This window comes from Hippoglossus stenolepis, chromosome 3 (assembly GCF_022539355.2).
Source record: "Hippoglossus stenolepis isolate QCI-W04-F060 chromosome 3, HSTE1.2, whole genome shotgun sequence".
Lineage (NCBI taxonomy): Eukaryota > Metazoa > Chordata > Actinopteri > Pleuronectiformes > Pleuronectidae > Hippoglossus > Hippoglossus stenolepis.
The window spans coordinates 14,932,692-14,956,503 of record NC_061485.1 but is presented as its reverse complement, the minus strand read 5'-3'; the positions used below and the strand labels follow the sequence as shown (position 1 = coordinate 14,956,503).

Here is a 23,812-nt window from a genome sequence, read left to right as displayed (position 1 = left end):
ATGTGGGTGTATTTGTATTTTCTCAGGGTTTTATAACAACATCTCGGAAATTATAGTCAAAAATGTTAATATATATTGGACGATATATCAGTATTGGAAATATTTTACTCCCAAATATCTTTATCGTACGTTACAGCATTAGGGCCATATAGAAGTTTTTGAATTCTTGAAATTACCAGATTTGTAATTTAATAAGTCATGATATTTTAAGAAAAAGTCAATATAAATTGTTTTGGGTTTTTCTTTGTGGTTCTTTCTTCAGAACAGACAGTTCCTTGAACAAACCTTCCTAAATCCTGACACTTGCTGGTACTGTTGAGGCAAAATATTAAGCATTTTAATGTTTGTGAAACTTGTACTAAAGAATAACTTAAGATGCTCCACATTTCTCTTTCTAAAGCAGATAAGAGGCTGATCTTCTGATACTCCCCCTCTGAAATGACATGTAACCAAAAATTAAGACTTTATTTTTCTAACATTAAGACTTTATTTTCGAAATCGTAGATTTTTTTTCTCTTTCAGTGGCACTAATACTCTATTGGCTTCAGCCCCCAAAACACTTCATTTAATTCATACTCAGTATTTATGAAAGACAAGAATGATGCACACAGTGAGTTTATTCTCCTAAACATTTATGAATACTGTCCAAACAAGTCACATTTCTCTTATTAATCATCAGTGTCCTACATACAGTTGGTAAAAATAAAAGAATTTACACTCAATAAAACTAGTAATAACTAATAAAAACACACATGCTGTAAGTAAACCCTCCCACTGCAGCACTTCACAGCTTCTGGCCCATTTCTCAGTTATAAAATAGACTCTATTCATATAATCAGTAAAATCTGTGCCTGTTGGGTTAGAAAATACAGTGCAGTTCCTTCATTATGGTCAATTCTTTAGTTTCCTGGCACTCGTCCACAGTGAAGACCTTTGTTCCTTCTTTCTATGTTCTCCACTACTAATATGTGGAGGAATGGAGGCCAAACTGGCAGAGTTTCTGTCCTGCACCACATCCAGATTGTGTCTGGAGGAGAATCCTGCAGTGATTCGGGTTTCTTTTGTCTTGAGTGAGAGCAGGACGTTTTTGGGAAGATGTTGAGCAAGGATCAAATGTAGATGGTTGCCAGTAATCAGCAGGCTGCTGGCATTTTGAGCACAGCTGCTGAATCCCATCACTCCCTCGCCTGTCGCGTGCTGCAGTCCTACAGTTTGAGTTTAGTGTTTTTAATGTAAGAAAACACCATCAAAATCAGACTAGTCCTCATTTCAGAGTCACACAGTACAACATATATTTTTTTAACAGTAGAGTTAGAACATGTGAAACACTGTGTGTTTCTATGGGTGAATATTGCTTTCAGACTCATGATGTGTAGATTTTCCCTGGACGGCTGGTGATTCTGGGTTTAAGCTGAATCTCAGTTTACAGTCGATGGTAAGGACGAAGTAAGAGAAGGTTGCCGCCGTTTAATCTCCTGCTGCAGCTGCTCCTTCAGGGTGGAGACCTGCAGGATAAACAGTGGGCGACAAAACGCAAATTTTACATTTCTAACCTCAGTCATTTAGATTGTATGGGTAAGAAAAGGGCTCCAGAAGGCTGTGAACAAGGTTCTCTCTTAGTTGCAGATAACATGAGTGTGTGTGTAATTTGTTGCAGCTTGATTCAATTTAAATGGACTGTTGGGACTGTTGAGGTATGCTGTTGAGTGCCATTCTAGTTCAGTATGTTGTCATTATTTATGATTTGAAACTACTTTCTATGTGTTGCATGTGAGGAAGCGTCCATCTTTATATACAGTCTAGTTTATATGTGGTCCATCAGCCTTTGACTGCTTCTTACTTAAAAAACAAACACAATTGGAAAAGTATTACTCTGATCATGTAAATGTGATCATATATTGAAGCAGGGAATGAGAAGTGTCAAACTTCAAACCCTTGAGACCCGAGCCTGTGTGTGTGTACCTGCTCTTCCAGGCCTTTGACCCTGTGTCGGTGAGCTCGCTCTCTGGTGCCCAGAGTGCGCTCGATGTCCCTGAAGCCCGTCCTCAGTCTCTCTGCCTCCCGCTGGGCCTCTTCACGCTGCCTCCCCAAACTCTCACAGAGACTGTGCGACTGCTCCATCTCAACCAGCTGAGTCTACTCATCACACACACACACACACACACACACACACACACACACACACACACACACACACACACACACACACACACACACACACACACACACACACACACACACACACACACACACACACACACACACACACACACACACACACACACACGGAAAGGAAAATTGTAGAAAGTTTGGCAGGAAAGTGAATACTAGAACAGTTTATACAAATGAAGTTGAAACACTGAGCAGAGTTTGGCTGGAATAGGCGTCTAACTCAGTTCACTTTTGGAGTTTCACTAAACTTAAGTCTTTCTGGAGCAATGTAAATGTCACCATAAAAACATTACATGTAATTTGGCAACTGTGCTATGACGTAGCTATAGGGAACATTGAGAACATACTCACATTGACGTAAAGCTGATTCTCGGGGTGACTTGATATTGTTTGGGAAATTTAATAGAATTGAAAAAGGACTTAGGAGAGTCTATTTGTTCAGTATATTGATTCATTAAAAACTTTTATACATTTTTAAACATGAAATTGCTGCAAATGATAATATACTTATACAAGTGACAAACTCAGTATGAAATGTTATTGCTACTTGCATCAATTAAAGAATAATACTTAAAACTGGGCTTTTTATTGGTCTGAACGAGGCCAAACAGTTGGTGTGATATGATTTCAGGTTAAAAGACACTAAATTTAAATTCTCCACCTCTTTCTATTTATTTTACCTCACATATTGATGATATACTTCATCTTTTTGTGAGTAATAACAAAAGGTGCAGTGCAAATTTCTATGAGGTTTTATGTTTTTAATGTGCTACTTATTTATAATCAGATCATATTGGGACCCTGCAGCACATACTTGAGCGTTTGTGAATTTCTGCTTCAATTGATGAATTCTCCTGCATTCTGAGAAACACTGAGTAAGGAGAAATTAACAGTGGTCTGAGATGTCAAGTCAGTCTGAAATAAACAACTTTAACGACTGTCTCTACGTTCTTATGAAACCCACTGTAGCTTTATTTATCTGCTTGTTTAAAGCATGTCTGTGGTGTTTTTAAAAAGCGTTTTAGAAGTTAGGACCAAAAATGAAGCCTCCCCAGAAACCACTCACTAACTGCTTTGGTAGAACTTATTAGTTTTTGGTGTCAACTCCAGGATGTGTTTCTAGCAGTAACACAAACGAGTAATGCAGAAATGAAGAATAAGAGAAAAAAAAGTCCGGACTGCTAATGTTTGATGTCTAACAGGAAGCAGATGTACAAAGCAGTTTTCTTTAAAGTCACTTTGACGTCACTTGACACTTCGAGGTTTCATGATTAAATCTACGGAAACTTTATGAAGATTAAATACCCAAAAAATTGTTGATACACTTAATATATCTGGTGTGGCTGAGCTGTAGTGTTACTCTCATGAAATCCCTTCATCTCATGCAAACTAAGTCCTTTGTTACTCAAGCAAGTCTTTCACACCGTGAACAGTATATTGTGTGGCAGCCGTGTTTGAAAGAGAAAAAAATACATAGATATACCACAAAAACATATAAAGTCCAAACTCTGGAGTTCATTAGTTGTGTTTAAGACATTTTCTTCACAGTACAAGGCTTTGTCCTTCAGTAAAAGGTGATGGACTCCAGGATGTGCACGAGCTCACACCTCCAGCTGAGGTGTGAAGCAACAGCTAAGACAACAACTTGGCCAGCTGTCACTATGGGCCCGTACACACCTCGTATTAACATCCGTCCTGTGAGATACAATCACAAGTGGTCAGAGTTAAGTTCATCTGTTCACACCTGGTATCAGAATACGCCCTGAATGTGTCTCCTGTGACCAATTGTGATCAGATCTCACATCCCCCCCCCCGCTCTCAATAAACATGTACATCATCTGAGTTCATAGAGATAGAATTATGTAGTCTGAATATACACATGTGTTTGTGTGAGATATTGGTGTGCGTGGTTGCGTGTGTTTGTCAGTATGTTGGCACAAGTGAGAGATGGACAAAGCCGGGGACAGAGAGTGGAGTCAGGAGGGGCTGAATTAACCAATGAGCTTGTTTTGAGGTTTCTGTGTTTATAAGTCCCACTGAAGACCAGTAAGTTAGTGTAGTGAGGATCAGTGTATGCTCCCCACCTGCAGCATCAGTATCTGTTGCTGTGCTTCCTGCAGCTCCTGTTCAGTCGTGTTCAGAGAGCGATCCAAGCGACTTTTCTCTGCAGACAGTCTCATGCTGCCTTCCTCCATCTTCAGCTTCTGACGTTCAACCTAACAACAGAACCAAAACAAAAAAGGAGAGGAGTGAGATCCTGAGCAAAGAAAAGCAGTGAAACCTGATTTGATTTCAATGCGTCAACACCTTCTTTCCCACATCATTTATAGTAGTATACATTGTTTGTGGTGTATTATCAATAAATGACAGAAAAATAAGATAAACAAATCATAATTTCTCAAAGCATGTCATCAAAACTCGTTTTGTTTAAACCCAAAGATATTCAGTTTGATGAGTTATTAAAAAATGCTTGCTTGAAAAGTTACAAAAATGGTGCCTCGATTTAATGATTTAATTAATAAAACAATTGATTATTTGTTGCAGCTCTATTGTTTATTTTATTGTGAGTGTTAATATCCCTATTTCTGTTTTCACGTAAAAAACAATCATGTACTGTTTTTTATGTGAAAACAGTTTTTACTAGCTGATTATATCAGGACTATTATCAGGACTTATATCTATTTTGCTGCCATTTTAAAGTAATTTGTTATGTGGATTTGGAAAAGTGCTACATAAATAAAGTTTATTATTATTATTATATTATATTTGTAAAAACTGATATCCTCCACCTCACTTATATCTTATTTATGTTTTCAGACACTATCACATACTTACATTAGCTTTGAAAGTGTTTTCAAAGAGGCAAAAACACACACAACAAAAGATCTAATGCATCCAAATGACTTGGGAGCTGCACCCTTAAGAGCACAATGTAAATACACATTAGAAACCTCCTCAGTGTCATATTGCAAAATTATAAACACGTAACATTCCGACATGTTTCCAGAAAGTTCATGGACTTTGATATCACAAAGGTTTCTTTGTGAAGATTGGCTGACCTTATCCAGAGTGCTCCTCAGCGCGTTCTTGTCCTTCTCCAGCCTCACAGCCTGTCTCTCAGCGTCCTTCTTCTCCGTCTCCAGCATGGCGACCGCTCGCTGCAGCCCACGCAGTCTCTCCTCCACAACCACCCGCTCTGTCTGAGCTGACTGGGCGCTGCGCTGAGCCTCCACCAGGGCGGCAGAGCGCTGACGCAGAGCCTGACAAAGGGAGGACACACACAATGGCGTCAAGAGGGACAGTTGAGGCAGCAGTTGCACTCTGAATCGTAGGTCATGTGCTGAAGGTTTAATCTGAACAGATGTTTGTTTGAGAAAATCTTCACCTCTTGAGCGTTGCTGAGCTCAGCCTCCAGCTCCTCTCGTCTCATCTCACTCTGGTTCAGCTCACTCTGCAGGCTCTGCACGCGCTCAGTGAGGGTGGCCACGTTCCTCCTCGCTTCACCATATGAGGCCCGGACTTCATCCATTCGTTCCTTAGTGGCACAGAGCGATCATCACATAACCGTTCACTTTTCATCCTCATTGTGTCTGGACGTTTTTTCCCTACTGTTTCGCTCACCTGTATAAGTGTTTTGTCCTGTTCGGCCGTACTCAGTGTCTTCTGCAAAGCGACCAGTCGACTCTGTGTGCTGCTGTGAGTGGCCGCCGCCTCCTGATGGTTCTGGTTCAGAGAGACGTTCTTCTCTCGGAATAAAGATTCAACTTCCTGAGCTTTGAGCAGAGCCTGACTCAGCCTCTCCACTTCTCTCTGTAGCAGAGACACCTGGGCTTCTCCCTCTGCCACCTGCCGTTTGAATCAAATTCAAATGAATGCAATTCAGTCAGAAGACCCATTATCAGAGGGAAATATATTATATATACTTCCTTTAATAATATTACATAATTACACACCTGAAAAAATAATTTTCGCTCAATACTTCTGAGGTTCAATTATAATATCACAAAATTAAACTTACTGCAGTTGTTTGCCTCTACCAACCGGTGCAGTTTCAGACTACATACTGTTACCCTTGACCACTGGAATCCAGTCAATTAATCTTCGAGTCAAAATGTGAAGATATTCCCTTAAGGATGACTTGATATCATGTTTAAGAGGCAAAAACTGTGTTTTGTGAACTTAACCTTTGACCTTCAATCACCAAAATTGTATTACTTCATCTGTGAGTCCAAGTGAACATTTGTACCAAATTTGAAAGGATTCCCTGGAGGTTTTTTACTGAGTAATCATGTTCACAAGGCAAGACACGAAAGGTCACAGTGACCTTTGCCATGTAAAATGTAATCAGTCCATCCTCGAGTCCAACTGAACATTTGTACAACATTAGCGGAAATTTCCCCAAAGTGTTGTTAAAATATCGTGTTCACAAGAATAGGACGGAGGAAGGACACTGGCACTGATGCATAAACACATCTCCAACTGTTTCAATAAACAGATCACTTGTTGTACCTGTTTGAGAAGAGAGTCATGTCGGTCCTGGGAGGCCTGGCTCTCTGCCTCCCTGTCTCCCAGACTCAGCTTGAGTCTCTGCAGCTCCCCCTCCAGACTGCGCCTCCCTAGCTCCACCCTGGTGGCGCGAGCTTCAGCTGCCTCCAGAGCCTCCCGCAGACGCTTCCTCTCGGCCTCCAGACGCATCTCAACAGCGCGCTGCTTATTCAGCTGATCCTGCAGTGATTGAGGGAGGTCGGAGTATGTTTTAAAGACAGATTCCTTAATTTGTATCAACTGTGAGAGCTTCACTCTGACTTTGTGTCCCTGTTTCCCCTCTGGTCCAGAAGGGGAATTATTATGAGAGGTGTTGGCATTAAAACAGACATATGGCGAGCTGACATGAGACACCACGAGAGGTGTGATACTGTGTGTGAGGCATCTGTTGTTATTACATTTCCTGACAGTCTCTGCTTCTACTGTTGAGTGCTGCCATATGGCGATCATGACATCATTGGCCACTGCTGAGTTTGTCAGAGTTTGCATACGTGTGTACCTGTGTGTGTTTTTTGTCCGTCTCAGACGCCTGCAGCATTCGCTCCAAGTCCTTCACCCTGTCGCTGAGAGCTCTCCTCTCTCTGTCTCCTCTCCTCACCGTCTCCTCCTGCTGCTGGAGTAACATCTGTGTCGTGGTCAAACGCTCATCCAGACCACGCCTCCCTATAGCCACAAACATAAACACACATCAATACAATGTACAGTGTCTGCAGTAGCCATTAGTTTAGTTTTAAGTTTAGATGTATCGATGTATCGATGTATCTATCTATCTATCTATCTATCTATCTATCTATCTATCTATCTATCTATCTATCTATCTATCTATCTATCTATCTATCTATCTTATAGACTGTGTATAACAACAAACGACTAGCTTCACGTTTGTACGATGGGAGGAAATGGTGACGTCTCATCCATTTTTATATACATTCTATAATCCATCTAGATGGATGTACCTTCTTGGTATTCTTGTAAAGTGTTTTGTAGCTGAGTCAGACGACTCTGAGCAGAGTCTCTTCCCCGCGTGAGCTCCTCCAGCTCCCGCTGCAGGGCCCCCTGCTGGCATCGAGCATCATCCTTCAAAATCAGCCAGAAACAAAGACTTGAATCATACAAACAAACAACAAAAGTGAGTGTGTGGTTAGTGTGTCTGTGTGTGTGTATGTATTGTGCAGCTCTCGTACCCGCTCCCGCTGTGTGTCTCGCAGGTCCTGGAGGAACTCTCTCAGACCACTTCGCAGTGTGTCGGGGTCCAGCTCCGGCTGAAGAAGAGGCAGCGGTGTTTCCCCTCTCTCAGGAGACACAGCCGCTGAGCCTAAAGTGTTGTCAGGGGTGCTCACGTGAAATTCTGTGAAAATTAAACAAAAAGAATTGCAATCAAATGCTGTTCGTTTATATGCTTGAACATCCACAGGAGGGAAGGAGGGGTCCGGTTAAGTCACCTAACAACAGAGCTGTGATTTAGTGCAGTCTGTCGTGCTTCTCAACAATCAAGGGATTATGAAGAAACTAAAGAGGTTTTCCTTGAAGACAGGCCTGCAATAGTTTAAATAAACTGATTTCTATTTTATTTTATTGGTCAATTATACAATTTTATGTTTTGCACGCTAGATGTTCTGTTGCATTTGCTGAAATTCCATTGTTGTTTTGAAATGTTGATATTTTATTCTTGTTTGTTTGTGGTAAATAATTTGTTAGCTTAGTTTGGAGAGGAACACTTAAACCCATCATGCCTTGCTACACTATCCAGTTTCTTTGTATTCTAATTGAATTTGCCATTTTCCTTTTTTGTATTTGCTATTCATGTATAGTGTGTATTTTTATCTTTATTTATTTATGGATCAATGTTCCAACCCTCACCTATGGTCATGAGCTCTGGGTTGTGACTGAAAGAACGAGATCACAAATACAAGCGGCCAAAATTAGTTTACTCCATCGGGACGCTGAGCTCAGCCTTAAGGATAGGGTGAGGAGTTCAGACATCCAGGAGGAGCTCGGAGTAGAACTGCTGCCCTTTGTGGTGGTTGGTTGAATCCTGGGCACCTTTCTTTGGAGGTTTAACGTGCTCGCCCAGTCGGGACGAGACCCCGGGGTAGAGCTAGAACTCAAAGGAGGGACTTTATATCCCATTTGGCCTAGGAATACCTCAGTATCCCCCAGAAAGCTACTTCTGCAACTTGTGACTGGATAAGCGGAAGACAATGGATGGATGGATGGATTGATTTTTATTTACTGCATATTGTAGATGTTAATAAAGTATCTAAAAAAGATTCATTCTTACCTTTAGGAGGTGAGAGGGAGGAGCGCAGGGGTGAGATGCTGTGGTGCCGTGATATGTTGCAGGGTGACATGGAGCTCCCCCCCGGGCTCCGCCCCCGGCCCCCTCTGCCGCCTGCTCCGATGCCCAGCGTTCGCGTCAGGGCCGACTGGAGGCTGTGGAGACGAAACTCCAGGTCCCTCCTCCCAGCCTCTGCCCTGGTCAGCTCGGCCTCTGTGGCGGCCAGGCGGCCCTGGGCCTCGCTCAGCTGCAGGCTGGACTGAGCAGTAGAGTCTTGGGCTGTCTGAGCGCGCAGCGACAGGTTCTTAGCTTCATCCTGGAGCTTCTTCTCACAGCCACGTGCCTCCTGCAGCTGAGCGCTCAGCTCTCTCTCGCAGCATCGCCAGCCAGACTCAGACTCCACCAGGCGCTTTTGAATCAGGGAAAGCTACAACAAAATATAACAAGAACTAGAATTACCACACTGCGGTTTTATACCTCCACCTACCAGTGCAGTTTCAGTCTATAATCCAGACTAATATGAGGTCACCATGACCTTAACCTTTGGCACCTGAAATCTAATCAGTTCATCTTTGAGTCCGAAATTTGAATGAATTCCCTAAAGACATAACAGATATCAAGTTCGAGAGGCCAAAAACAGGGGCTCACAGGGACCTTTGACCAACTAAATCTATTCAGTAAATCCGTGAGTCTCAAATTCGAAAGGATTCTCTCAAGGTGCTCTTAAGATAATATGTTCACAAGACCACAAACATGTCCTGTAAAGTCACAGTGACCTTGACCTTTGACTTCCAAATTCCAATCAATTATTCTGTGAGTCGAGGTGAACATTTGTACCAAAGTGGAAATGATTCCTTGGAGGGGTTCCTGAGATGTTGCATTCATGCATACAAGGTCACAGTGACCTTGACCCTTCATCTTCTACCCCCAAAATCTATTCAATTCTTCCTTGAGTCCAACTAAAAAAAGTTTCATCAAAATTGTGGAAATTCCCTCAAGGCGAACTTGAGATGGCCGTACCGACGTATGAACCTAAAAACATTATGCCTGTGGCCACTGGCTGTTGACAGTGAAGACAGTTATTAATGACTGTAAATGTTTTAATTGTTTTCCTCCTTCCCCATCCTCACCTCTTTTTTGAGAGATTCTCTGGCCGCTTCAGCTTCATTCAACTTCTGTTTGAGGACGAAAACATCTTTCACTCTCTCCTCATCTCGTTGCTCCTCCACTGACAGACGAGTCTGCAGCTCGGCCACCTCCATCCCTTTCTGCTCCTTCTCCATGTCCAAGACCTTCAGCTGCAGCCGAGAAAAGCAAAAATCACAGCGCCGTCACTCTACCGAGAAAAACCTGAAAACGTCACAGTGATTTATCTCTAACTGACTGAATGTTTAAACTGAATACATAATGAGCACATAATCTCGAGCATGTTATGTGGCGGCGTGTCTGACCTGTCTGCGGAGCTCCTGGAGTTCTCTCCGAGCTTCGAGTCGTGACCTTTCAACTTCTCTCAGGCAGCTGCGTAGCTCTGCCACCTCCTTCTGAGCGGATGAGAAGTTCTCCTCCAGCACAGCGAGCCTCTGCTCCTTCTCCTCACACTGTCGCTTCACACTGACAAACACACAAACACACACTTACTTAAACACACTGATGCTAACATACCTGTATATTTGGCCAATGGTTTTTCCCATTCTTTCAACTGTTTACCTGATTCTCTCGGTTTCCGCACTTCGCAGACTTTCTCTCAGCTGGGTGTTTGATTGGCTGAGAGTGTCCCGCTCCTTGCTGACATCACTGAGGTTGCGTCGCAGCTCCATGCTCTCTCTCCTGTGGCTTTCTGCTGCGTCCTGAGTTTGGTTGAGATGGCGCTGGGCGTCCATCACATCCCGCCTCAGCTGGTCTCTACTCTCCTCGGTCGCTGCGAAAGAAGCTCTGCACTGGTCCAACTGGAGGGCGAAAGTATCAGATCAAAAAAATCTAAATTAAGCTAGAATTATCAATATAATGAATACAGTCAGTACATCCACCACAGAGGTTTGATTGTTTATATCTCTAAATATCTTTCTGTAAAATATCATGAAAAGCAAAGGATGAAGTGATCAGTTTTTTAAATATTATTCTGCCCAGTGCAGGCTCATCTACCTCTTTGAGAGCAACATCAGCACGTGACTGAAGGTCGATACAAGTCTCTCGTAGACTCTGGAGTTGACGTTCGTGATCACAGGCTGCGTCTTCCAGCTGAGAGCGAAGCTGCAGCAGCTCAGTGGTCAGAGTGCCGACTCTGACCTGCAGAAAACAGAACCAAAAATTCAGTCAATCGGTCTTATGTGTTTGTGTTAGATAAGACTGACGCTTATTCAACAACAACAGAAGATAAATACGGACAGGAAGAAGTCCCATCACCTGCTCCTGCTCTTTGTAATGCACCGCCTCTCTGGACATCTTCTCAGCCTCCAGGGATGCAGCCGACAGCTCGACCTGCAGACTGCTCACCCTGTCAGACAGAACACTCTTCTCTGCCTCCTTCAGAGAAAGAGCCTGGGGAGAGAGAAGAAGTCTGGTTAACAAAGAGATGGAACTCATAGCAGAAGTTCCAGAGGTGATCCTCACTGCATTAAATAACAAGACAAGTCCAGACGGAACATTTAAAACCATTATCAAATACTCATCCATTGTTTTCATCTAGAATATTTTAAATCACTTTCTTTAATACTGCGAGATAGAGTGTTTTTCCACATTGTCGCCAATTTCCCAGGGAATAAGTCAGTGGTATCTATGAGTGTGGGCAATTTGGTGCATATCCAAATAAAAATCTAGATCTACTGGAGTCCCTCAGGGTTGGAGTTGGATCAGACCTGTTGTTTCTCAGTCTCGGCCTGCAGCAGACTCTGGTCTCTGTCATGCTGGAGACTCCTCAGTTCCTCCTGCAGCTCCTCTCGTTCCCTCTGCGCTCGGTGGAGATGTTCCTCCGTCTCCTGCCGGAGCTTCCTCAGCGCAGCCTCGTGCTCCATCAGCAGGCATTGCCGCAAGATTTCCTGTGAAGCAGAGCGGCCAAGAGAAGAGATCAAACACGGATTAAAGAGCCGTCAGCATAGACCAGCCTGATTCCAGATGCAGAATAGATTCACGAATAGCTCTTAAAGTACCACACTGAACCACTTCTGACCTTTTCTGAGACCAGCCTCTCCACCTCCTCCTGGTGTTCAGAGATGGCCTTGCGTAAAGCCTGCTGGGCCTCCAGCTGTGCAGCATTTAGAGACTGAGTCAGAGCCTGTTTCTCCCGCTCGGCCTGGGTCAAAATATTCTCCCCCTCTGAGCGAAGATGCCACAGTTCAGCTGGAAATCACATCCAAGAAAAACAAAACAGAGGGAAACACAATTCAACCACAGTGTATCATATCACTCACCAACTGGCTTTCTCATTATATCAAATATCTTCAGTTGCCTCTCCTCTGTTTTATTCATACAATCATCATCTCTCTTTGGGTTTTACGTGCTGTCTCCTCCGTCACTCACCAGCAGCAGTTTCAGAGCGGACTCGCAGGGTTTGGTTCTCCGTCTCCAGCTGCTCTCTGCGAGACTCCAGCTGAACAAGCTGCTGCTGCACCTCGAACAGGCTCGTCTCCAGGGACTCACGTTCCGACCTGCAGGGTTACGCAAACACAAAGCTCTACACAAAGCCACTCGCACGTGTGACAGCGAATGTGTTGAGGACAAACAACGACGCACACCTGTAAGCAGCCAGCTCCTCTGACAGCACCGTGTTTTCTCTCTCAGACGCCGTCAGCTGAACCACGAGAGCCGCTTTGTCTCGGGCCAGGTCTGCCCGACCGCGGCCGACCTCCTCCAACGCCACCTCGGTCCTCTGGCCCTCTCCTCTGGCAAGACTTAACTCTGACCCCAGAGAGGTCACCTCGCCAGAGAGCTGACAACAAAGTGAGTGGAAAAAATTACAAAACAGACAATTTTGGCTGCATTAAAAGTATCTATAAATGAAGTCAAATCATCTATGTGACCTAATCGTGAGTGAAACAGGCTCATAATTGGCAGTTGCATTACTGACAGCTTTTGCTGAAATGTTTTCAGGAAAACCTTTAACCTTTAAATGATGATGTAATATATTCTGTTATGTACCTGGGTGACTTTCTCCAGCAGCTTAAGTCTATCAGCCCTGAGACCCTGGAGCTCGGCCTCCATTCCAACCCGGCTCAGCTCAGTGTCCTGCAGCGACTGGTGCAGAGTGATGCGCGCGGAGTCCAGCTCCAGCCGGTCCTGCTCCAATCGCACCAGCTCGTCCCTGATGGTCAACTTGTCCTGCTCCGCCTGGCGTTTCTGAGCCTGCAGGAGGGTCCTCTCCTCGTCCATCTTTGAGAGAGAGGCGAGAGTGAGACGTTTACATTTGAGGCCCTGAAAGCTTTTTACTATGAGCAATGAGATCCTGTAGTAACAAACAATTTTCTGCCAAAGTTGGATCTTTTTTGAATATTTCCCAATTTTCACAATATTTCTATGTTTCAGATTTTTTTTGCTAGTGCTCTTTTTCTTTTTTTTCTATATTCTTGGCTGGTATTGTATCTTTATTTAATTATTACATTTACCAATGTTCCAACTTTTCTTATCCCCTTTGCTGCTGTAACATGAAAAATTTCCCCATAGTGGGACTAATAAAGGATCATCCTGTCTTGTCTTTTCTTAACTTGTCTTGTATGTGGTCTGAAAAGGGAAGGACTCAGGAAAGAGGGAATTTTCGTGTAAGAATTTAGGATTTGGAGTCTTGAGTCTTATGACAGTTGTGGGGCTGGTTAATTATGTTGTCCACTCAATCAAATCTCATTCAGTCCTAATGAGGCAGCTGCGTTCTGAATGTTAAACTCTTTTTCAGTCGGCAACATTTAATGTCCGAGAAATTGTAAAGGTTTAAGACTGGAAGATTTAATAAGGATTTCACTCTGTGAACATGAACTAGGGGATGGCTGCATCTGGGGATTTTTGTAACTTTCCAACAATGATGTCTAATTTACACCAGTGTGTAAAAAAACCTCAGCTGATGCACGCGTATTCATTTCCAGGTCCCTGAAGTTCCCTTACCTGTAATATGCAAGTGTTCAGTTCAGTTTTTTCCTGGACCAGACTCTCATTCATGTGGCCCATTTTGGCCAGAGAGTCTCTGAGAGCTGCGGCCTCAGACTGCAGCTTGTTCAGGAGCAGAGAGAGCTCTGCATTACAGCTCTCAGTCTGGAGGGACAGGGACGTCACAAAGGTCAACACAACACAAAATACAAACACAAATAATTAAACCAGAAAACATTAAATGATTCAACTTTTTCTCACTTTGGCGAGTGCCTCAGAAAGTTGGGCTTTCTCTCTCTCCAGCAGCTGCCTCTCAACCTCCCCCTGCTGGTGAGTTTCCTTCACTGTAGACAACTCTGCACGCTGAGCGGACGCTCGAATCTCGCTCTGATCCCACTGCTTCTGTCTGTATCAAACCAATGCAAATGCAGAACTATAACAATACTTTATTGCCTGAGCCAAGAGGCTATGTTTTCATCTGGGTTTTGTTTGTTCAAATGTTTGCGGTATTACACAAAAACTACTGGACAGATTACCACGAAACTTGGTGGAAAGATGTTCTGTGGATCAAGGAAGAAACTTATTTAATTTTGGTGCAGATCCAGATCAGGGGACAGATGCCTGGAATTATTTTTCACTTTTTTTAATCATTGCGGGATAAAGCTTTTTTCAACATTTTCATTGATTTCTCAGAGAATAACTCATGGATATTGATTTTAAAAAACGTACCTTAAAGTGATAGATATTTATGAGTGTGTGTGAAATTTAAATAAAAATCTGGATCTAGTACATTTAAAAGTGGTTTCATAAGGGGACTGCGGTATCCAAGCTCCAGAGTGCTATTTTAGTTTGAAGGCTACTATTGCAAGAAATAGACAGAAGATTAGAAATACAAATGTTTTATAGACTCAGTATTTTATTCAGGTATCTTCTTAGGAAATAACACTTTTGTCAGGCGTCTGTCAGAGGAGCCGTCGTGGTGCTTTAGAACACAGGATATATATCAGATCTTTTCAAAAGTTGGTTGATGAGGTTTGAGAATCGACAGACAGAGACTTTCTGCTTCGTAAGCTAATACACAACTTCTTGATGGCTCCCTGTGAGTATGTGTGTGTTTGCTGTTTGTGTGTTGGCTGCACCAGACTAGACTGTGGATTAGTGTCTACATCGCATTCACTTAATCACTGTATATTACCCTACTTACATCCTCTGAGTCTCTGCCTTCACACGGTCTCTCTCCTGAATGGCAGCCTCCTTCTCCTCCCTCTCATGATCACGCTCTCGCTGCGTGGACGCCACCGTCAGCTGCAGCTTTTCGCAGTCCATCTGCAGCATCTGGTTGCTGCTCTGTGCCGCCTGTACAGTCTTCTCCAAGTTAACCTTATCACTGCGAGAGGCATGTAGGAGAACACATTGTAGAGTAAGTGTTACTCAAGGATCAGGAGCAAAATTGTTAAATGTGATGAGACTGAGTGTGAACCTGGCCAGCGTGTCTCTCTCCTGCTTCAGACGGTCCTTTTCTCTCTGTGTGGTCTCCCGCTCTCTCTGAGCAGCATCCTTCTCTCTCTGCAGAGTTTGGTTTCGCTGTTCTGTGTCTCTTTTAGTCCAATCTGCCTCTGAAAGCTGCTTTCTTAACTGTTGCATAGAGGACTGGGCTGAGACGAGACGCCCTCGAACATCCTGCAAACATGCATATGTGTGTTCTTGTTAATGTTGTCCTCTGCGTCTTCCAATTTAAACACTGGCATACAATGAATAAAGTATCTATTTAATTTCTCTGAGTAATAATGAAATATAATGAGTGCTTGTGTGGTCCTAAATCAGACAGAGGAGTGTAAAAATGTACTTGTCACCTGCAGCTGGAGCAACTTGTTTGTGACTGCAGAGCGCAGAGCAGACACCGCTGCCTCTGTGGGAGCAGCCAGCGAGGAAAGACGAGAGGGGGAGGACGACCTCCTAGAAGAGGAGGAGCGGTGAGAGGACGAGCCACGCATCAAGGCCAGCAGAGGAGCCATAGAGCTGTCCTGGTCTGCTTCAGATGACGACTCTCCGTCTGACAAAATCGTCTTGAAAAGACAACTCAAATGAGGCTTTTGCATCCTAATGGTGTGAGTGTGTGTGCAGGTGTGTGCAGCTTGTTACCTGCGCAATGTCTTGCAGTGTTTCCAACAACATTTCAGTGTGAGCTCTCATCATCTGCATGTCAGTCTCATCATGACCACTCTGCTCCTGCAGGAAAGTTCAGGAAAAATTAGCACAGATCCCCCGGTGACCTGAAGGAGTAGGATTAATGCAATTATGATCGTCCTCTCACCTCGAGCCTCCTCGTCAGCTTGACCACTTCTCTTTCTCTCTCCTCCATTTGGCCCTTTAGTCTCTCCGCCTCTCGCACACAATCCGACAACCTGATCGACAAACATGAAACAAAACATTTGGTGGAAAATCAGCCGATGTACATATGAAAGATGCCAATGATTCCTAAGACGCTGTTCTCAAATCCTTACGAGAAAGAAATGTAATTGAGGCTTGATATTTTACAGTTTGACATAAACTTTATTTGAAATAAGTATAAAGAAAAAGAAAAAACAAATACAACAAAATATATAAAACTTGACAATAAAATTATGATACTATGATTTTTTAAGTAAAATGTAAACATGAATGCACGTCTTTTCCTGATATCTATGAGTATGTGCAATTTAATATATATGTATAACTTCTAATCTTCATCTTTTCATGTACACAGGATTCATCTTCTTAAAGAACCAGAACATTTGTAACACATATATTCATCTTTTGCACTGATGCCTGTTTCATGCTTGAACTGTAAATGACCTGACATTGTTTATAGAGACAATGGATGGGACTTTTCCATGGAAACTTAATAACAATGGTACTGACCTGGTATTGAGCTCACTCCTCTCTGTGTCTGTCCTGGTCTGAACATTCATCATCTCCGTCAGTCGCTCTCTCAGCTGCTGCTCCAGCTGAACCCTGAGAGCCTTCTCTCCCTCCAGAGCCAGAGCTGCTCCTCCCTCTCGGCAGTGCAGCGAGGCGGACACACCTGCACAGGACACCTGAGCAGAGTGGGAGACCCGGGCCAGCTCGTTTCGCATTTCTGACAAGTCCCTGAGATTGAAGGGAGAAGGAAGGGGAGGGAGGAAAACATGAAATGTGAATGTGCACAGCTCCCAAAATACAAACAACATGGACGTGCAAATTGCTGATCTTAACCTCTCAGTGGCGCTCTTCATTTCACAGACGTGCCTCCTGAACCCAACCACTTGCCGCCACACCATCAGCAAACGACTGTGCTCACTGGTGAAATAACTGTGGAAAGACTGAGAGGAAGAGAGGAGGGAAACACAAATAAACTATCCAGACTTTACGTTCTCCTTGATGCTCCTTTAAATGTTTCAAAGTTTACGGCATCCTTCTCCCACCTCTTCTTCTCTCCTCCAGTCAGACTCCTTTTGTTCCAGCTCCTCTCTGGCTTTCGTCCAATCAGCAGTGAGCCTGCGGATGTCCTGGCTGAGTGCCTCATTGGCCAAACCCGCCTGCTCCAACTGCTCCCTCAGCATCGCATTCACTGCAGACAAACTGCTGCTCCTGACAACGAAACGAAACACAAAGGAAAAACTGACTGCGCGGTTGACAGTTTCAGAGAGTCGGACTAAACAATAGGATGTTTTGACATTTCTGTCAAATTTAAGACCCATGTAAAGTACGACAGATATGAAGAAATATCAGAGTTCCAGAATTACTTTTAAAGTATTTTAAAATGTATGTTACGTATGAATTTGGGAACGTGGTTTATAGTTTTATCACAGCCTGCAAATATGTGGATCGGAGGCGGATGCAGGGGTGGGGCCGCGGAAATCTGATTGGACCCTGAAGTGCCCCTCTCCTGTCAGTAGTCACTTACTTACAATAAATATTTTCTAAGCTTTTTTGGAGGGTTAGGGTTAGTTGTCACCTCTGTTGTTCTTCCTCCAGACAGATGAGAGCATCTTCCAGGTTGCTGCCTGATTCTTCCTGACGGCGACCGTTTGACGTGTCATTGGGACTCTAAATGAGAAAACGTGTCATGACAAGTGTGGGGTCAATGGTCGTGTGGATAAAAGTTGGTTTCCTCAATGTTAGTAAATAAACTTACACTCAGCCTGTGTTTGTCCAGCTCTGAAGACTTGTCCTGCAGCATCTGCTCCAGATCCCCACATCTCTTTTTGTACTGAAGTACCTGCAGACACAGCACAGAAATCTGTATCCTAATTCACGTATCACTGACCACGTCACAGTTAAGGGCAAGTGTGAAACTATCCTACCTTGGCCTGTAACTTCTGCACCAGCTGCGCCTGCCTCTGCTGACCCTCCTGGTAGGCGGTGAGTTTACGCTTGTAGGAAGCTTGTTCCTCGTCCAGCCGTCTGCGTAAATCCACGTTCTGCTGAGCCAGGCTGCGGGACTCGGGGGAATTGTGGTCGCCATCTCCCGTGTCGAAACGTAGCGCCTGCTCCAGCTGAGGGTTTAAGCAAAGGTGAGAGGCAGAGGGTGATGTTTGATGAAGTGACACCTGGTCAATATTTGAGGAAAGATGTCATGTTCATGAGGCCAAAAACATGTTTTGACCTTTGACCACCAAAATCTAATCATTTAATCCGTGAGTCTCAGTGACCATTTTTTCTATCTTTGACGGACAACTCAGAAACACCTAGTTCCAGTCACTCACTGTTACTTTGATGTTATTTAATTGAATTAGTTAAGGGTGGAGATAAGACGTCACTATGTTGCAGAGAACACGTATAAGCTACTGGATTTAGAGTTTCTCAAACATTGCTCTGAAGACCCCTCCTCAACTCAATAGACTGAAAATCTGTTTAGTATTGATATATAATAATCAATAGAGTTTGGTAAAAGAGCCATTTTATCTGACAGTGAACCTACTTTAATCAGAGCTGCCTCTTGGTTTTGGGGAAGTGGGTTTTCTTTATTAATGTTCAACCCAAAAACCCACTTTGACCACTACACCTCCTCTCCACTCAAGCCCCTGTTTACAGTTGCCCAGGGTGACAGACACCATGGCAACATTCCACTTCAGCTCATTCCAGCCCCCATCACCTGGGAGACCGGCAGACCTCAGACAAAGAAACCCCAAGGAAACAGGAACATTTGGAAAAAGGGAAGATAGCACAGCCCCTTTAGGTTGACAGTATTTAACCTGAAGGATTTTCAAATGTTTGAGAACTAACTTTTTATAAAAGAGTGCAGATGATGTCAGGGGTCAAATCACGTTTGAAAATCAGGATACTTGATAAGGACATTGTTCACCATCATATCTAATGTCTCTCCAAGCTTAGTTTTTATCCAGCTTACTGCAGCTCACGTCTCTACTGTTGCTGTTGTCCTGGTGTGTTGCCTTACCCTCTCACTAATTGCACCGTACTTGATAGCGAGCTCATCACGGTCTGCCCTGCTGTGTGCCAGCAGATCCTCCAGCCTCCCCAACTCTCCCTGCAGCACTCGGTTCTCCTCCTGGAGGGACATGACCGAGGACATGGCCCCCGCTGTGGAGAGGACACAGAGAAAGAGACCCCGATTAGGCAAAGAGAGGGGTCTCATCTTTAATTTGATACCACATAAGCAGACTGTGGCCACTCACAGCTATCGCTGAGGTTCTTTGTGACGATCTGTCGTACTCGTGCTGGCAGACATGTAGCGGGAGCATCAGGCGAAGGGCCCCGGACCGTCAGCCGCTTCTCCTCAGACAGAACACTCTCCTCCAGCCTCTGTGAACAGAAAACACACATTAGTCCTTCAGACAAAACAGGACGAGAGACAATGATGACAGTAATCAGGAAAATAGGAATGTATAGCTTGAGACACAGGCAGTGACAAGAATGAAGTGAAAGATTATGTTGATTGTGATGAAGTGCCACAAGACCAGGGGGTGGCACACTGCTCCAAAACTGCTGCGTAGTGGACACAACATCGTCCTCCAACAGGAACACACACACATACAAAGGTCACCAGATGGATGTGTCACATTGAACACCAGGCAGCTCCTACATTAAATAAGCGATACGATCCAGAGGAAGAGCCGCTGCACCTCACCTGGATCACGCTCTCAAGCTTGTTGGAGTCCGCCTCTGAGTTTTCCGCTGCGCTCATCGCGGTGCCAGCAGATATTCCAGATCCCACGGGGGTAATCGGATTAACTCAGTTCAACGATCGTCTTTTACTTCCCGGACGAGAGCGAATCAATTCAGAGGGGGAAAAACTTTGCAACCGCGGTTGTTTTGTTGCTGTTGGAGTCGCAGAGGAGCGGAGCGTGTGCGCGTCCGGCTCCGGCAGGCACAGATTGAGGACAGCAGTCAGCAGGATTAGTGGGTTTAAAGATGCACAGCTCCTCCACCGCCTCCACACTCTCACTGCACGAAGCAACACGCACCACGCACAGTGGCGTTACTAGAGTCTACTGGGGCCCCAGGCAAGACATTCCAGGGGGCCCCTCAAACAGCATGTGTCAGCATTAGTTATAAATAATCTTACACCAATGAAGGGTAGGAAGTGTAGGCATTTTTTGATTTCAAATTTTTCACTTAAATGGGTACATAAAAAAAGAAAAGAAAATGAGCCAGTGTTCACATTAGCAGACATAAATTGGCACAATGTAAATATATAAAACTTAAATTCAAGTGTCTCTCCCATTGGTCAATGCTAATGACAGCATTCAGTTATCCTGTTATCTGCTTCACTAACTACTGTCTTGCTTTTCTTTTTCCTCATCATTTCGTTTTTCCCTTTCTTTTTTCTCTTCCAGATGGATAACTCCTCTTCTTTACTTTCATTTTCAATTCAAACTTTGAGAATGGTCCAATATACACCTGGTATTAACATGTGCTATTTTTGCGTGGACAGCTCTGAGTGCATGCATTCAACTGAGTATTAGCATGTGTCTCGTGGTCGGATCTCACTTCCCTGCCCTATATGCCAACAAGCACCTATACATCATTTCTGTTCACAAAGACCCTGTTATGTTGTTTTACCCACTCTGAGTACACAAGTGTGTCCGATGTATCTCTGTGGTTGTGTGTGTGTGTGTTTGTGTGTGTGTATATTGAGCAAAATCTGAATGTTTTGACTGCTGCCGGATGTTTGGTTATTTTTATAACTATACACATTTCAGGTCGTAAAACAAATTCAATTCAAAAGGCAGACTACGGGTAAACTCTGAAGCCAATTCACCAGATTTTACCTGGAGGTCATGTCTGAAAATGGCTAACAAGAACTACTGCCAATGCCTTGCCCTCCAAAACATTGAACTCAGTTCCAAGGACACATTTTGTCGGAGAAGGGGGCCAGAGACAGAGATGGCCTCCCCTCGTACTCATATTCTATTTAATTGTGCAGGCCTACAGTCAAACCAATAAATAACCCGCCGAATATTAAGTGGGATCTCCAGTCATCGATCATCAACTGCTTCCTCAGCAGTTATTTGTTTGTTACCAACATGACCTGGAACTGGAGGCTACAGTGTCTATAGCTGCATTTAGACAAGCACTGAACTCCAAATAATCTCCTGACATTCACCTTAGATATTTGATTATTGATATATATATATTTTAATTTTAGTGTCTGTCACGTGGTCATTTGTCACCAACAACTCATTGGCAGTGAATCCTGCTGAGGCTCCTCCTGACTTTCTGCGGAGTTTTTAAAATGGAGCCGGCGGGAGTCAGAGCCTCCAGACTCTGACTCTCGTTTGCGTCCTCATATACAGCCCCTCCGGAGAACAATGTCTGAAAACGGCGTTTGATTCATCACCTACAGCCTCTTTATCTGATCACACGCACACAAACGCATCCCAAAGGACACGCCCAAGTTTTCAAAAGTCTGTCTGGAGTTGGAGGAGCAGAGGAGCAGCAGGAGGAGGAGGAGGAGCAGCAGCAGGAGGAGGGTGTGTTGTGCGTTAAACTGCGAAGCATCAACACCACGCAACAGGAGGCGAGCGTTCGCTTTATTTGGGCTTCACGCTGACACAAACGCTGCGCTGTGGAAACGACAGTCTGAATATGTACAGAGCGACGCATCGTGTTGTGTCTCCTGTCGCCTTCGCCGCGGAAACATCCACTTCCCTGTCTGCAGTATAATGTGACGCATCTCACCTCGAGTCACCTGTGTGATCAGCGACCCTCCGCCGTCCCTCCATCACTCCGAGCGAGCTCTGACTCGGCGAACAAGCCGCGTCCAGAAGTTGTCGTCAGGCGGCGCAGCCTCGAACTCAAATCTCCTACGACATGCTTTTTCCGGGGAGGGGCTTTCAGTTCACCAGCCTGGAGTCAGTCTGTGTCCTGTCGGATCGACGTGGTGTCCTGCTGCCATCGCGTCATATGATTCATTTCTGCTTAGAATTGAATAAAACCAGAAACATTATTTTTCTTTATTTACATTTGTTTAAAAAACTTGACACCCATTAGTCAAAAATCCAAGAGGTGCTAAAATCAAATCTCTCAAACTCTATTTTATTTTTTTAATGGAATACAAAAATATTTTCCACTTAAATTTGTCTATTTTTTTCAACTTTAAGATAGATATTATTCAAACCAATGAATACTATGTTGAAGTGCGCAAATGGTTGATAAGTATAATGTAAATAGTTATTGTACTTGCATTAGTTTTTGTAATAATGTAATTATTTTTCCATCTTTAAATCTAAACGTGGATGCTTAGGATACTGAATACCTGGCCAATAGAATGTAGAAACCTTAAAGGTTTAGTGTGTAGAATGTACAGGCAGCATAATGTTCCCCATGTGTTCAGTGTGAACCTGCTTCAGCTTTTAGTTAGTTACTGGTTGGTACATATGCCACTACTGATATTTCTCTGAAGAGCTGGTATTGTTCAGGTTTTAACTTCTTGGCTTGTGTGATGCTGCGCTAAATCAACTTGCAACACAATCAGAATCAGATTTAGTGTCACTTCTATAATATTCACTCAGCATACACAGGAATGATGAAGAAGAAAATGCCTTTCTCCACAGATCAGTCATACATAGTAAAAACTGACATTTAGAAAAAAGCTATAGAAAACAGGACTCAGAAGTCATTTGTATTTGGAGTTGACAAAGTGCTTTGTTAAATATATGCTTAATACAAACCATAAAACAAAATCGCAGATCCCAACTTTGGTGCCGACACAGATCAGACAGTGACATTCATCACTTCTCCAAAGGAAAAATATGTGAATTTTATTCATAATTTATCTTAAGTCATTTGTTTTTCAACTGCAGAACAAATCCCTGACAATGCACAAAGTATTATACAAGGGACATGAAGGGTAACGTATTGCATAAGGAACTAAGTGAAGCAGTTTATTAGGTACACCAAGCTAAAACTAATACAATCCAACACCAACAGCCCTAAAACATGTCCTACCTTCATGAAATGTACAATATTTATATAATATATGGCATTTTGTATGGGACTGCATTAGTTCCACTCAGTGTACCTAGGCATTGGTTATTAAATTAGGCATGGCTGTATTTCAAATAAATACATTTTCAAGGTACAACTGGAATTGAAGATCTCTCACCTAAGATGGAGCACAAAAATAAGGGAGCATCAAAATTCTATGATTATATTTATATACATTTCCAAAGTTGGAGGACCTTAAAATATGTTGGGAAAGGGACTTTGATCATGTGATCCCAGAAGATAACTGTAAAAAAACTTCTTTGTGTCATGGTATTG

General features: G+C 43.5%; 1 protein-coding gene across 2 annotated transcripts; it reads right to left on the bottom strand.

The window, feature by feature from the left end:
• Positions 1–599: 599 nt before the first annotated feature.
• Positions 600–22,402, bottom strand: LOC118104492 (rootletin). Of its 2 annotated transcripts, none has more exons than XM_035151404.1 (37): positions 22,229–22,402; positions 19,723–19,849; positions 19,485–19,627; positions 18,391–18,582; positions 18,222–18,305; positions 18,042–18,133; positions 17,509–17,674; positions 17,300–17,406; positions 16,967–17,194; positions 16,380–16,470; positions 16,208–16,294; positions 15,919–16,131; positions 15,546–15,745; positions 15,270–15,452; positions 14,327–14,471; positions 14,084–14,230; positions 13,130–13,360; positions 12,727–12,920; positions 12,512–12,639; positions 12,162–12,331; positions 11,851–12,030; positions 11,399–11,533; positions 11,138–11,281; positions 10,703–10,941; positions 10,447–10,606; positions 10,126–10,293; positions 8,999–9,422; positions 7,902–8,065; positions 7,674–7,794; positions 7,217–7,380; positions 6,682–6,897; positions 5,794–6,018; positions 5,558–5,707; positions 5,232–5,432; positions 4,257–4,388; positions 1,963–2,136; positions 600–1,505 (listed from the first exon to the last, which is right to left on the bottom strand). In XM_035151404.1, the coding sequence occupies exons 3-37, from the start codon at positions 19,617–19,619 to the stop codon at positions 1,419–1,421; spliced, it is 5,877 nt and encodes a 1,958-aa protein (XP_035007295.1). In that variant the 5' UTR covers positions 19,620–19,627; positions 19,723–19,849; positions 22,229–22,402; the 3' UTR covers positions 600–1,418. The 2 variants fall into 2 exon arrangements, with proteins under 2 accessions (XP_035007295.1, XP_035007294.1); XM_035151403.2 differs by lacking the exon at positions 22,229–22,402 and adding an exon at positions 20,175–20,462.
• Positions 22,403–23,812: the final 1,410 nt, after the last annotated feature.